Source organism: Dromiciops gliroides, chromosome 1 (genome assembly GCF_019393635.1).
Source record: "Dromiciops gliroides isolate mDroGli1 chromosome 1, mDroGli1.pri, whole genome shotgun sequence".
NCBI classification, from domain to species: Eukaryota; Metazoa; Chordata; class Mammalia; order Microbiotheria; family Microbiotheriidae; genus Dromiciops; species Dromiciops gliroides.
In genome coordinates, this window is record NC_057861.1 from 109,115,677 (window position 1) to 109,130,473 (window position 14,797).

The 14,797-nt window shown below is 36.8% G+C and overlaps 1 protein-coding gene across 1 annotated transcript in view; it reads left to right on the forward strand.

The window, feature by feature from the left end:
• Positions 1-14,797, forward strand: part of TATDN1 (TatD DNase domain containing 1) — a 43,862-nt gene that overhangs the window by 11,391 nt on the left and 17,674 nt on the right. Inside the window, 4 exon segments of the mRNA XM_043976383.1 lie at positions 559-608; positions 6,556-6,619; positions 9,493-9,636; positions 9,740-9,782. Coding sequence (XP_043832318.1) covers positions 559-608; positions 6,556-6,619; positions 9,493-9,636; positions 9,740-9,782 — 301 coding nt within the window.

The window sequence follows — 14,797 nt, forward strand, 5'->3', positions numbered from 1 at the left end:
ACAAGAAATGTCATTACCAAATGTCAGTTCAAAAAGGAATACTGGAATATTCACAAAATATGAAGTCCTACTAAAATGTACCTGGACCAAGTAGAACAAGAGAGTTTATCCAAACTTTTTTTATGATATAGTATATAAACAAGGATAAAATTCAAGCCATGAAAAAAAAGTTTGAGCAGATAAATTTTACTTTTTTACATTTGATTAGTTTATTTAAAAAGGAGTCTTAAACTCATACTGTCTGTCAATCTCTTTCATTCAGCAGTGTATTTTAGCCACTTTGTCAATACTAGTCTACCTGACTTTAACAAATATTGTATTCAGCCTTCTGTTGTTTATTCCACTGATTAGTTCTCAATTTGCACAAAACCTTTTTTTGTTCTTTTAAGCAAGTTGGTAATAATGAATAAACTCTTGAGCTGAATAGTAGATAATCACTAAGGATTGCAGGCTTAATTTTGATTTAATGACAATGATTAAGTCAGTGTCTTTTGGTCTCAGGTCATCAAAGTTAAATGCCACCTAAATGGATTCATATTTTCCTGTTTCTCTTTACAGATGATTTCCTGGATATAATAGAAAGAGCAGTCCAAACTGGTGTTAAAAAGGTAACATTTGCTTGTTTTTAATTCTCACTTAATTTTTAAACTAAATTTTATAGTCTTTTAAAGAGTAGGAATATTAAAGCTACAAAGTTTGGATAAATTATTAATTGAGCTCTTATGTGCTACCATTATTGCCCTCATGTAGAATTATGACAAATGGAAGGAAGTGTCACAGCACTCTTTCTGCAGTGATGAACATTCAGCAGTTTCCCATACAGAAAATGAAGGGGTTGCAACAAATAATCTGAAGTCCCTTCTAGTTCTACCATTTTACCTGTTTATTATTCTAGTTGCAAAAGCCTTATGGGTATTTCTCCAAAATGGTGGGTTTGTGTTTCCCTCCAGGAGTTTCCATGTGATCATCAGATTTATATCTTGGGATCTCAGAGATCATTTACAGATGAGGAAATGAGAGGTAAAGTGAGTTGGAAGTCCTTCAGGTGTGAAGTCAGAGAGGCAGAATTCAACCCTAGATTTCTAATTCTAGATACAGCTTCTTCCTATTAACACCATACTGCCCCCAGAAAGGCAATTAATACAGTATATTTCGTAGGGTTTTTTTAAAGGTAAGAAGAAAAAGAGGCCTTTTAAGGTGGAGGATTTAAAATTATCTAATGTTTTGTATTTGGAAGTGTAATGATTAGAATGACACCACCTACTGGAGACTTACTGTAGGAAAGCTCCACCATGAGGAGAAGGCGCCTGAGGGCAAGACATGTGGCTTTTCTTTGGCGTTAGGAAGTGACACCAAAGTGCTTGTGGGAGGAAGAGGGGGGAGGCTGGTGCTCTCACTCCCCCCCCCCTTTCCCTTTGATAGATGAATCTAGGCCTTTCTCTCTTCACCAAATTCTTATTCTCCTTAATAAATGCTTAAAAGTCTAATTCTTGCTAAAGCTTATAATTTATTGGCGACCACTCATTAGATATTTTAGACAGACTAGCTAGAATTTTAGCCCCTTAGAGAAGGTAGTTTTGTAGAGAAGGCTTGCATGCAACCATATAATGCAACCAAACTGCTGGAAAGGAATTTTATCTGTCTTTTTAATATTATCTTTTAACCTTCAGACCTGCCACTGCCAATCTTAAATATAGATGAAGGACAGTTATTAATTTTAGCAATAGAAATTTCATTATCAGAAGAACTAGGAAAACCATCTTCTGTTCTGAAGTCTCACTTGTTTTTTTTTCCACAGAATCAAAAGAAGTTCACAGTTAGAAAGGCTAGATCCCTGAGTCTAACCCCCTAGGGTTCTTAATCTGGGATCTCTTAACTTTGTTTTTAATATTTGATCATTGTATTTCACTATAATTGTTTCCCTTTTTCATCCTATGAATTTCATTTTATGCATTCAAAAAACTTTTCTGAGGAATCCTAGGCTTCACCAGACTGACAAAAGGTTCCATGACATAAGGTTAAGCACCTCTGGTCCCACCCACATGTAACCGCAGCATTACTGGCCATCTAGCCTCTGTGCAGAGGAGTCTCACAGAGGAGTCTGTTTAATCTTTTGTTAGGGAGTTTTCCCTGACGCCAAGGCTATATCTCCCTACCTGTGATTTCCACCACTGCTCTTAGTTCTGCCTTCGGGGGCCAAGCACATCAGTCCCTCTTTGGTATAACAATGCTTCAAATGCTTGATTTTAAAAATATACTCCTAAGCTTTCTTCAGGTTAAATATTATCAGTTCCTTCAGCCAGTCCTCATATACCATGATCTCTAGGTGCTTCTCCATTCCAGTCCCCCTCTTTTGGTGCTTTCCTGCCTGTCCAGTGACCTGACTGGACATGTGGCATGGTTCCCAGAACTGAAATCTGTGCTGCAGATGTTCTCCCCAAACTATTATATAAGAGGATTAGCGTCTCCCTTGTTCAGGCAGCTACATGGCTCAGTGGATAGAGTGCTAAGCCAGGAGTTGGAAAGATTTGAGTTCAAATGTGGCCTTAGACACTCACAAGCCGTGTAACCCATGGCAATTCACTTCACTTCTGTTTGCCTTAATCCACTGGAGAAAGAAATGGCAAATCTCTCCAGTATCTTTGCCAAGAAAACCCCATACAGGGTCACAAGAAGTTGAGCACGACTGAACAACAGCAACAACAGTGTTCTGGCTACCATCTCTGCCTTTCTTAATGAATTCTAGGCTAGCCTTCATGTTTTGGCTATCATGTTTTGGCTACCGTTGACACTCTGAGCTTGCAGTTCACTCAAAACTCCAAATACATTTCATAGCATTTGTTACTTAGCCACTACTACGTCATCCTCTCTTAATTTGTAAAGCTGCTATCTTTTAAAATACACATGTGTAATTTTGACGGACTTCATGAAGCTTTGATTTTATCACTGATGTTACCTCCACTTCCCCCAGTGATTCAGATCTCAGTTGCAAGAATGCTTTCTTTTTTTTTTTTCCTTTTTTTTTTTTTGTGAGGCAATTGGGGTTAAGTGACTTGCCCAGGGTCACACAGTTAGTAAGTGTTAAGTGTCTGAGGCCGGATTTGAACTCAGGTACTCCTGACTCCAGGGCTGGTGCTCTGTCCACTGCGCCACCTAGCTGCCCCAAGAATGCTTTCTTAATCTTTGTATCTTCCTGTAACTCTTCCATAGACAGTCCATCTAGTGTCTTGGGATGAAGTGGCATGGAGAGTCATTGTTATCTGTTGCTCTCACCATATGACTGGCCTACCTCCTTTTTCAGTCTTCACCTTTCTGATAACATCTACCAGATTAGCCCATTTCATGTGTTTAATTCTTCATTGGTAATATGTCCCAGCCCACTTACACCTACCATGTGCTTTGTCATTGCCCTTTGGCAGTATTTTCCTCCCCATTAGACTGTGGACACCTTGAGAGTAGGGACTGTCATTTGCCTTTCTTTGTATCCCCAGCATTTAGCACAGTATCTGGCAAATAGTAGGCACTTAATAAATGTCTATTAATTGACTTTGGGTAAATTTTAATGTTAATTCTTTAGAGACTATGGTATTCTCTCACTTACATTCAAGCTTTTTCTGAGTAATTAATTTTTCCCTTTTTTAGATATCTTAAGAATTGATTCTTAAATACCCTCAAAATGATCACTGCCAATATAGATCTCTTTTGTTTGTCTCGCTGTAGTGTGGCTGCATCTTCCCATTTGACTTTCTCCTGTAGTATGTTAGAGACTCCTAGAATCCAAATGGAGTCACTTCAGTGGAATTAATAGTTTGTTATAGAACTCTTTGGAGTTCTTTACCTTTTCTCATCTATTCATTTTTCCCCTTACATTTTTATGTTTGAATATACTCTTGGGGATCTAACTTAAGTTGGGTCTCTTGCCAAGCCTGTTGTTCCCTCTAAAGCTTCCCACTGTTTTATAAGGTGACACTACTTATAATCCTCTTATTTTTCTTTGCTTGCCCATTGATCTCAGGCTGTCTCCTTGTACTTCCCTGACTAACTGTGCTGCTACTAATGCAGCCCAGGAGCCTGTTTCTTTCTTAACTACTATGCCATACTGCTGATTTCTGTTGATCTTATAACAATCTTGTAAGGAAGATATTAGCCCTATTTTGCATTTAAGGAAACTGAAGCTCAGAGAGGTTAAATGACTTGTGTATGAACAGAATGTCAGTATAAGAGCTTTCTGTAGAGTCATGCTCAAAAAAATTGTCAATAGATCAGTGCCAATTCATTTTGGAAAATTTTTTTTTCCAAAAAAGCCTTTTAATAACCCATAAATGTATAAATTAGAGAGATAGGGAATCTGGGTTGTAGTACAAATGCTGCCACTTACTAGCTCTGTGACCTTGATAAGTAATTTGATTTTTCTGGGACACAGTTTCTTCAATAGTAAAATGTGGCCCTTTTAGTTTTAAAATTCTGTTCCCTGTCACAGATATTAATTATTAAAAATTAGGGGAGAGAACATAATAAGCACAGTATTTATTTCATTCCCTGCCTTCTGAACCATTTTGTGAAATTCCTGTATACAGAACCCTGATATATTCTAAACCCTGACTATAACCCCTTGTACCTAAGTGACCAAGGCAACGTGTCAATTAGTCACTTCAGACTATAGTAACTGTAGAAAGGAAATGGTAATATTAGCACTGCCAATTCAATAAAAGTATTCTGAGGAAGGAACTTGGTAAATATTACAGCATTATCTAAATGTTAGCTATTTTTATTTTCATGTTTCTTCACCTCAGCAGTATATTAGCAGATATTTGCTCAAGATCCTCATTTATAAAATGGGTTTTGTTTAACAGTAAATAAAGCAGAAGGTGCACTGACTCTGAATTCGGACGACCTGGGTTCAAATCCCAACTCTGCCGTTTGTTACCTCTCTCTCTGTTTGTCTCTTCATTGGAAGAGATTTAGATCTGAAAATAGATTGCCTCTGAGACCCCTTCCAGCTCTAAATATATGACATAATCATGTGCTCTATAAGCACAGTAACAAATAATCTTCCAGTGTAAAATTTTGAATACATAATTTGTATCTTTTAATCCTGACTCTGCTACTAACTATGAGTATGTTACCTCTTAGGATCCCAGTTTCCTTATCTGTAAATTTAGACTAAGTGACTATCTAGCTTTAAATCTATTGAACTAAGCAATTGATTCTAATCTTAGAATTTTATATTACAGTTAATGAATTATGCCTTAAGAAATGGTGAAATTTCACGGGACGGAGGTTCTAAATTAAAATTTAGGCTCAATAGGGAAAATAAGCGTAGGATCATATTTACTCTGATTTGAGAAAAGTAATTATTGCCATTAAATCCTGTTACTAGTTCTCTTCTGTCTTATTATTTGAACAGTGTTTTGATTAAAAGAGAAAATCCTTAGGAAATACATACATAATATGTGTGTATCAAGTTGTATATATATTGAAGACAAAAATGTTTTCATGGTTTTCCTCATATTTTTATATCTAGGTAGGTAGTCGAGGATCTGGTTATTTGGGGGGTTCTTTAAGTTAAGTTTCTACTCATACCATATACTTTCAGGTTGGTTTTCTTAAAATGTTTTTCATTATCTACACATGAATTTACACTTCAATTTTAATTACTTAAGCACTTATTAAGCAACCCACTGTTAGCAGAGAGTACTGTACTAAGTATAGTGTACACTGTACATTAAGTTATCATTCCTTTGTACATTCTATGAAGCATAGTATATAAAAATTAAGGGAAATACAAAGATTCAACAAGAAATAGCCCCTTGTTCTCATAGACAGTACAATCTAACAGGAGGAAATGATACACAGATATCTCTAGTACAAAAATAACACATGCATTAGGGTAGTACCAAACTATTGCTATTATATCATTATGGACTTAATTTGCTATCCTTCTGGAGTAAAGGGGGAAATCATTGCTTACTCAATTTGCTGTGTATTTTATATGATTTCTCTTAAAATTTGATATAATAGTATCTTGTTTTGCTTTTCTTTTACTAATGCTTTCAGATCTCTTAATTGATTTCTTTCTTGGGATAATTATCTACTTGAAGTAAATGCTGTGTTTCTTCCATGATACTGCTGAATCAAGTAAAAAATATATTCTATATCAGATGATGGAATTGGACTGTATTATTTCTAAGGTCCATTCTGGCTCTATGGCCCTGTAATTTCGTATGAGTGAATTCCTTATTGTCTTGTGCACTTTGTGTACTCTTCCAGTAGTCACAATTTGTAGATGATTCTTTGCTGACTTTTTGTAACTGCCGTGGTACCATAATCTGCATTGTATATATGAGTTTTATTTGGGGAAGTGCTTACTAACCAAGAGTCACAATTTAAACTGAGCAAACTACGTAAGTTTGTTTCAGCATAAGTTTCACTGACTGTTGAGACCCTGGCAAAGTAGGGTAGACATAAAAGTTTGAAGGTAAGGTCTAGTTCTCATTTCTTGTTAACTGTGATTCACTGCTAAACCAAGATTCTTTTGTCTTTTGTCCCTTTCAGTTTATGATTACAGGTGGAAGTCTACAAGACAGTAAAGATGCCCTGAATTTGGCAAAGACAAATGGTATCCTTATATACATTTACCTAAAATCCAGTTAATTATTTTGAAGAGTTTTTGAGAACTGGCAAAATATATCACTACTATATGAAAACATTGTGGAAAAAAGAAAATGAGCTGTGTTTTAGTACTACATTGTTAAGATGAATCAGTAATTAAACTTTACAAATAAGTGAACTCAATACTATGTAAGACATGCAGTGCAGCAAAAGCCTTTTGTAACACTGGTTTTTGAGGTTACAGATATAGCCCGTCTCCTCCCTGTCTCTAGTCTCCTTTCTCTAGTCCCAATAATAGTAGTGACAGTAACTAATATTCATATAGAACTTTAAGGTTTGAAAAGCACTTTACATATATTATCTTATTTGATCCTTAAAACAACACTGTGAAGTAGTTTTGTTGTTTATTATTATTATTCCTTTTTTACAGATGAAGAAACAGGCTGAAGGGGGCTACGTGACTTGCCCAGAGGCACAAAGCTAGGATGTGGCTGAGGCAGATTTCAAACTCAGGTCTTCCTTATTCCTGGTCTAACACTTTTTCTGCTATGACAGCTGCCAGTATTCACAGAATCATCATTTCATATTTGGAAGGGTCCTCTGCAGCCATCTAGTTCAACTTATACCTGAAAACCAATCCCTTTTAAAACATAGCCAACAAATTAGTCAGCCTGCCTTTGCATTAAGACGTCCAATGAGGGCATTTCATTACCTCTCGATTCTCCCCTCCCGGTAGGACAGATCTAATTATTACAAAATTTTCCCCTATATTAAACTGAAATTTGCATCTTTGAACTTACACTTAATTACTACTACTTCCTTACTCTGGCAGCAAACAGAATAAGTCTAATCTCTCTTTTATGACAGCCCTCCAAATACTTGAAGTTATCATGTCTCACCTGAGTCTTTCTGAGTCAAACTTCCCCAGTTCCTTCAAATGATGGTTTGCCACATTGGTTGTTTCCTGGCTCTCTCTTAGAGGAAGTATTCCTAATGTAGAAGCATGAGGTTTCTGTTGAGTTGACAGGCCTCTGTCTTCTTGTTGCTTGGCTGTGCAACATCTTTTCAAATGGACCTTTCACAGTTCTCCCCCTCCGCATCTTTGCAGTGAAGTTGCCTAAGTATTAAGTCAAATGTTCATTTAATTTGGAAGGTCTTATTGACCTTCTGCATTTGTAAAATTTATCAACCTCATATTTTGGAACAGATCTTGGTACATGAGCTGCTATTACCTTCATGGTATTCATCTTAGAAGTGCTTATCACAAATATTGCAATACATAACGAAGAAGCAAGCATCCCATGAGAAATTTCCTTTTTCCTTTGTATATACGGTATAACCAGCTAAGCAAACTATGTAATTACTTCTCCCAGAAGAATCTATGACCAAATCATACTTCAGCTTAACTGTCACTTCCTTAGATCCCTGTTTTGTTTATGAGAATGTCACCATCGATAGAGGTCATTCCTCCAAAGTACTTACCAACTTGTTGGTCATTAATCAAGATTATCCATTTAGAGCTTAAGCTCATGTTTATAGATGGGCTAAAAACCAATTCTTGTCAATCTTTGCCCATTTGGGGAGAGGGAGAAGAAGGGAGGCAGCACTTTGCAGAATCAGAAGGTGCTTGATTCATAGGGTGGCATGGCAAAAGAATCCATTCCCAAGTGGCTGACCTACTGGTGATGAGCCTCTTTAGACTTGGCCAGGCTTGCCCTTGGAAAGCAGACTCAGTCTGTTGCCAAGACCACACTTGAGGCCCTTTCCAGCCTGGTAGAATCTGCCAGAGCTTTTAGTCTGCTGGCACAGCCTTAGAAAAGCCAGGCTCATTTCCACAGTAGGATAGTACATTGGAGTAATTGTGGAGGTAAAAAAAAAAAAAGTCTAGTTTATAATAATGCACAGTATCCCAGAGAGGGATTAGCAAAGTTCTCTGATGTCTGGAAGGAAAAAGTCATTCCTTAGTGGGGTTATCAAGAAAAGCATTCTCTGATATTTTGCTGTGCCTCATTTATCTAACATTGGTCAGTGAAGTACCTAGTCTGTGTAGGTGATTTTTCCAGATAATTGAAGCTAATCTTTTAAAGCACTAAAACTTAAAAAGAACAAATTTGGAGAGAAATAGTTTTTAAATGTATCACACAGTTCCTTTCCTTCATAGAGAGGAAATGGAACATAATTTAGTTTTATCTTGATGACACAAATTTATCATCATGAATACCATTGTATTATGTTTTAATTTATTGATATGCTTAGGAGTAATTGAGTTTTAAGAACCCTTTGGTCTATAGAAAATGGCCTCAGTGACTGCTGTGCTTTGATAGGTTTTTTTTATTTCTCTTTGAATCAGTTGCTATTTCTCACTTCTATCTATTTGTGTCTTTCTACTTCTAATCTGCCTTATTTTATATACAAATGTGCAGTTGAGCACCTGAGGGTGGCTCCATCCCTCTATTGTGGGTAGAGTGAAACTAGGACTCTGGGCAAGTCACCTGACCTCTCACTGCTCTAGGGAACTGTCTTAAGAAAATAAGTTCCACATAATTGCACACATATATCCTATATCTGCTTATTGCGGTGGGGGTGGCGGGGGGAGGGAGGAATAGAATTTGGAACTTAAACTTTAAAATGTTAAAAAAAAAAAACCTTTTAAAAGAAAGAAAATAAGTTCCAAAGAGGATCCTGACTTTTGACTGATAGAGTGAATTTTCTCACCTGAGAGTTCTCTATACCAATGAGGTTTAATACTTATTTCTCTTTTTCCTAGAATAAGTAACAATTTTGACATTTTTTGCATATTGGTTATAAATATGGAGGTATAGCATTTATGATGAAATGAGTGCATTTAAAAAATAAGTCCATGGTGTTATTTTGTACTAGATATGTTTTACAGCACAGTTGGATGTCATCCTACCCGCTGTGGAGAATTTGAAAAGAATAATCCTGACCTTTACTTAACTGAGCTGCTAAATCTTGCTGAAAATAATAAAGGAAAAGTTGTAGCAATAGGGGAATGTGGACTAGGTAAGTGGCGTTTGGACAGATCAGCACGACTTTGTTCTATAGTGTTGATTTTTTGGGTAACACAGCAGTTGACTAATTGTAATTGTTTTTTAATCTTTTATAGATTTTGATAGATTACAGTTTTGTCCCAAAGATACACAACTCAAGTAAGGAAAACTTATTACTATAGATTAATTGTAATTTTAAAAGCTTTTATCAGTTCAAAATGCAGTTTCTTGTGTTAATGATTTTAGCTCTTATATTTTCAACTGGCTGAAACATGCTCTTTCATATGTGATTATAGCTCTTTATTATAGATCTTATACTGCATTACACTTTTAATTGAACACTTGAATCTCTCATGTGTGAAAATATGGGGATATGGAAGACAATAATAACAACTTTTTAAATTTAATAGCTGTGATTAAAGTAGACAGGAAAAATTATATTTAATAAACCTATTCATTCATAACTTTATTATAGCTCACTTACACAGGGATCTAGACAATAAATTAGTACAGGCAAGGGGATACCAAAAATGGAGTTTAGGTCACCAAACTCATACCATATTTTAGATCAGCAGGACAGAGGAGATTACCTTGGAAATTGACAGTCATAAAAGAGGGCACACTTCAGGAGTCATGTTAAGAGTAAGGCCTTCTGAGACCATTTCCAGGATCGTTAGTATCCAGAGATTTTCCACATTCCCAGTTAGTATTTGAAACTCCTGTTTTATGTCAGTATCACACTGCAGGCTGGATTTCTCCCTCCCAATTCAGATGGTAGGTTTTAAATGAAAACAACTTCAGTTTGGTTGGACATAATTAGGTATGACTTTATTATACAGATGAAATAGCACAAGAGGATTCCATTTAGACAGGTGATGAGGTACCCAAAGGCCAAGAGCTGATCCGAGCTGGTCCACATGATCAATAGGATTACTTCCAAATCTGTCTTTTTATTATAACACCCAATAAATTACATTCAATAATTCTGTGACATTTAAAATACTTAACAACTTTGTGCTAGAGATTCTATTTCTATCTGGTCTTGGCCTTAACACACCTCATTCTTAGAATATCATCTCAGGACTGAATAGGGGAGTTTAAAGTTTAGTAAGCATTTTTAAATTTTTTTAAAAGACATATATGACCCTTATCCTTAACTCCATCACATAGATTATTTTATTTTTCCTACAGCTGCACACTACCTCCTTATTCTTTAGTTAGTAGTTATATAGTTATTCAGGTAGCATCTATAGCTTTGTTCAGACTTAAGTGATAAATATCTAGAGGTTGATTTATGATAATGATGATAAAAATCACCCTACATCTGGAAAAAGTGTATTATCCCTCTATGCTATATCAGTTGGCACACTTACCATTTTTAAAAGTCCATACCATTATTAACAACCTCTAAATGGAAAACCACATATTGCTGCTAGAATAGTAGCCCATGATAAATAGGACCATATGACAACCATTTGTAGCATGGTGGAGTATAGGGAAGTGGGAGTCAGAGGACTTGTTTTCTATTCTTGGCCTTACCACTACTAGCATGATCCTGGAGCTCTTAGCTACTCAGGACTCCTGTTTCCTCTTCTATAAAATGAGGAATTGGACCAGATGTTCTTAAGGTCCCTTCCAGTTCTAAAATCTTGTTCATTTGCAGAATCCTCTTGGGGACTTTTAATTATATGTGAGATCTGTTTACTTGGAAATTATTGGCCTTCAGGGAGATATTCACTTGGGTGGAAGAATGTTGCTTTGGGTATTTTTATTAGTATTTTAAAATATTAATACTGTGGTCTTTTGAAAAAAAATTGGACAGCAGACAAGATTTCAAAATATTCCTTTGGGGACTTAGCGGACACTGAAGATGAGGGATTGATGCCATCTGCCAGCAGCCGAGCTTAGGAGGAATGATTTCCAAACCAGTGTTAAGGTACCAGTGTGTGTCAGTAGGTTTCTGGATTCCTCTTAAAATTTTAGGTATATTCGTTTACAGCTATTACCCTGAAGCCTGACATTTCAAAGCCTTATCACCTTTGACTGAAAGAAGTATTTAAAGTTGAAGGAATGTTGAATGCCATCACTTGCAAATACCAATCAAATAGCAACTTTTGATCCCAGCTTTTTAAAAAAAATCAGATAAAAGCACAGTCATCAGGTACTAATTTTTGCCACTTTGTGTAAACTGTTCATAGTTACAGTCATTTCATAGCCAGTAGTTATTTTGTTATTAGTCAACTTCTAATGATATATTTTTGATCATGAAATCATTTCAATGAATGAATACATCTAGTATACATAATATTCAGGTTGATTCCATGAAACATTTTCTATAATTTAGTAATAATAGATGAGAGGCATGGAAGTTTAATAAGAGTTCCTTCCTCAGTTTTTCATGATCTGCGCCAAAATGAATCCTTCAAAGGTTTTGTTAGTTGTATGCATGATAAGAGATTTACATGAAAAGAGTCACCATTTTGGTGTACCTAACACAAAGTAGGAAATTATTGCCCTTGAGAAAGAGTCTAAATTTCCTTTCACAATTGTACACACTTGCCAATAAATTGCTAAGAAGCCAGATAAGTAGCAGATCCATAATAATAGGTCTAAAATATGTGTAATGACTGGCATCTTCATTATCTTAGACACAGATATAGTTAGGCCTCATTAACAAACCTTCACTAAAGCCCACCCTGGGTTCTTGAAATCTATACCAGTATAGCACAGTATCTGGTAGGTCCTTCCAGTTCAATTCAACAAGTATTTATTAAGCTTTTATGATTTATCAGGCACCATGCTGGGTGCTGGGTATACAAAAATAGATGAATGGATGAGTATATCCTTCTACATGCATCTCCCCTGATCTGCCCAATCATTAGTGCTCTGTCGTGAAATAACTCTGCATTTATCTGTGTACAAGAGGTCTCCCCTCAGTTAAATGTAAACCCCGTGAGGGCAAGTACAGCTTTGTTTTTATATTTGTATCCCCAGCACCTAGAACAGGGCCTTGAACCCTGTAGGCACTCAGTAAATGGGTGTTGAATTGAATTGAGCTAAAGAGATGAGCAGGTTTTAGTGTGGAAGGTTGATGAGTTCAGTTCTAGACACAGGGTCATGTTATGTTTGAAGTAGCAGTAATACAGTCTAGCAGCTAGTTGGAAATGCAGGGTTATTATGAGGACCAAATGAGGTAACATTTATAAAGCACTTTGCAAATCTTAAAAGTCCAGTATAAACTCAAGCTCTTCATACATTATAGGACAAGAGGCAATTCTGGGAAAGGTTGAGTACAGAGATCTAGATATGGGTGACATGTAGAGTCATGGGAGAGAGAATAAAGAGAACAGAACCTTAGCAAATAGCCATGTTTTAGACAGGGGATTAGAGGGAAGTTAGACAGGTAGGCAGAGAGCTATACAAGTATCCCCACACATGGACGGTATCAAGAGGGTGGGGATGATCCATAACCTCAAACACTGTAAAAACTTCAGATAGGGGCGACCCAAAAGTAAAACTTTTCTGACAATCATCCTAGCTAAGTTCACAAGGTATCATAGGATTAAAATGCTCACCAGATAATGTTTGGAGCCTGAGTATACCATTCATTAAGAATGTCTGCTATGGCTTGGGGAGAGGCAATTGAAGTGTCCATGGGGGCAGAGATAACCACACTGATGAAATTTATATAGTTGTTAACATGAATGAAACATTTGCTTTATTCTAGTCCTACAGCAAAGTTAAAAAAGGTTACACATGAGGTGTTGACCCATTTAATTTTAAAATTCTATGCTTCCTTAAATAGGAAATTTTTATTCTAGAGAAAAAAGTTTAGCCTTTCAAGTGTATAGTAGAGTATTAAGTATAAAGAAGGTTTTATTTTTTTGTTTGTTTTGTTTTGGTTTGGTTTGGGTTTTTTGTGGGGCAATGAGGGTTAAGTGACTTGCCTAGGGTCACACAGCTAGTAAGTGTCAAGTGTCTGAGGCTGGATTTTAACTCAAGTTCTTCTGAATCCAGGGCTGGTCCTTTATCCACTGCGCCACCTAGCTGCCCCCATGATATTCTTTATCTCCTACTAACATCCTATTCCAGTGCTTCATTGTAGTGTGTGGAGGTAACCCCAGGTGGGGCTGCAAGTTTTTCCAGATCTCAACAAGCTATGATTGCTGTTACCCTCATTATCTTAGATATAGTTAGGAACTCTTGGCCTTTTGTGGGAAAAACTATATTTTAAGTCACTGACAACATTTGATTTGACTGCTTTTTTTTTGTTTTGTTTGTTTTGGCGGGGCAATGGGGGGGGGGTTAAGTGATTTGCCCAGGGTCACACAGCCAGTAAGTGTCAAGTGCCTGAGGCCGGATTTGAACTCAGGAACTCCTGAATCCAGGGCCAGTGCTTTATCCATTGCGCCACCTAGCTGCCCCCCCCATTTGACTGCTTTTTAAATAAACCTCCCTTAAAGACCTACTCCACAGTTTTATCCTGGCATGGAAGTGACCTGAGGTTCATTGGGCCAGTGCAGCACAATATCTGGCAGGTACTTCCTGTACAATTCAGCATACATTTATTAAGCACCTGTGGTTTGCAAAGTGCCATGCTCAGCTCTGGAATACGAAGATAGATACAACCGACTCTTGTCTTAAGAAAAGACTTCACGTATGGGTTCAACAAATACATGTATGTTCTTATCTAGAGCTATGGTCAACCAGGCTCATCACTAGGTTCACTGTGAGACAAAGAATGTTTTTGCTATAGCGATTTTTAAAGACCGTCTACCAGTTTATAGATGAGTGGAGGCATACCTTCACGAAAGTCAACAACACTGAAATATTTCCTCTGTGCTTTCTCAAGAGTAGAAAAGGCTTAAATTGTAGGAGAAGAGATTTTTATGGCTAAATATGAGAAAATACTTCCTAAGTATTGTGAAAATGAGTAACAAGAGAGTTTGCACACTCTTTGGTTTATTAGACTAGTAAAGCTCTGCAAAGACAGATAACACATAGATTCTCTCACTCTCTCCGCCCTTCCTCCCTCTCTCTCCCTTCCCCCATCTCTTTCCCTCTCTCTCACTTCTCTCTGTCTCTTACCTCTGTCTGTCTGTCTGTCTGTCTGTCTGTCTTTCTGTCTCTCTATCTCATGTATCCCTCCCATGTTGTGGGAATCATTTTTTATA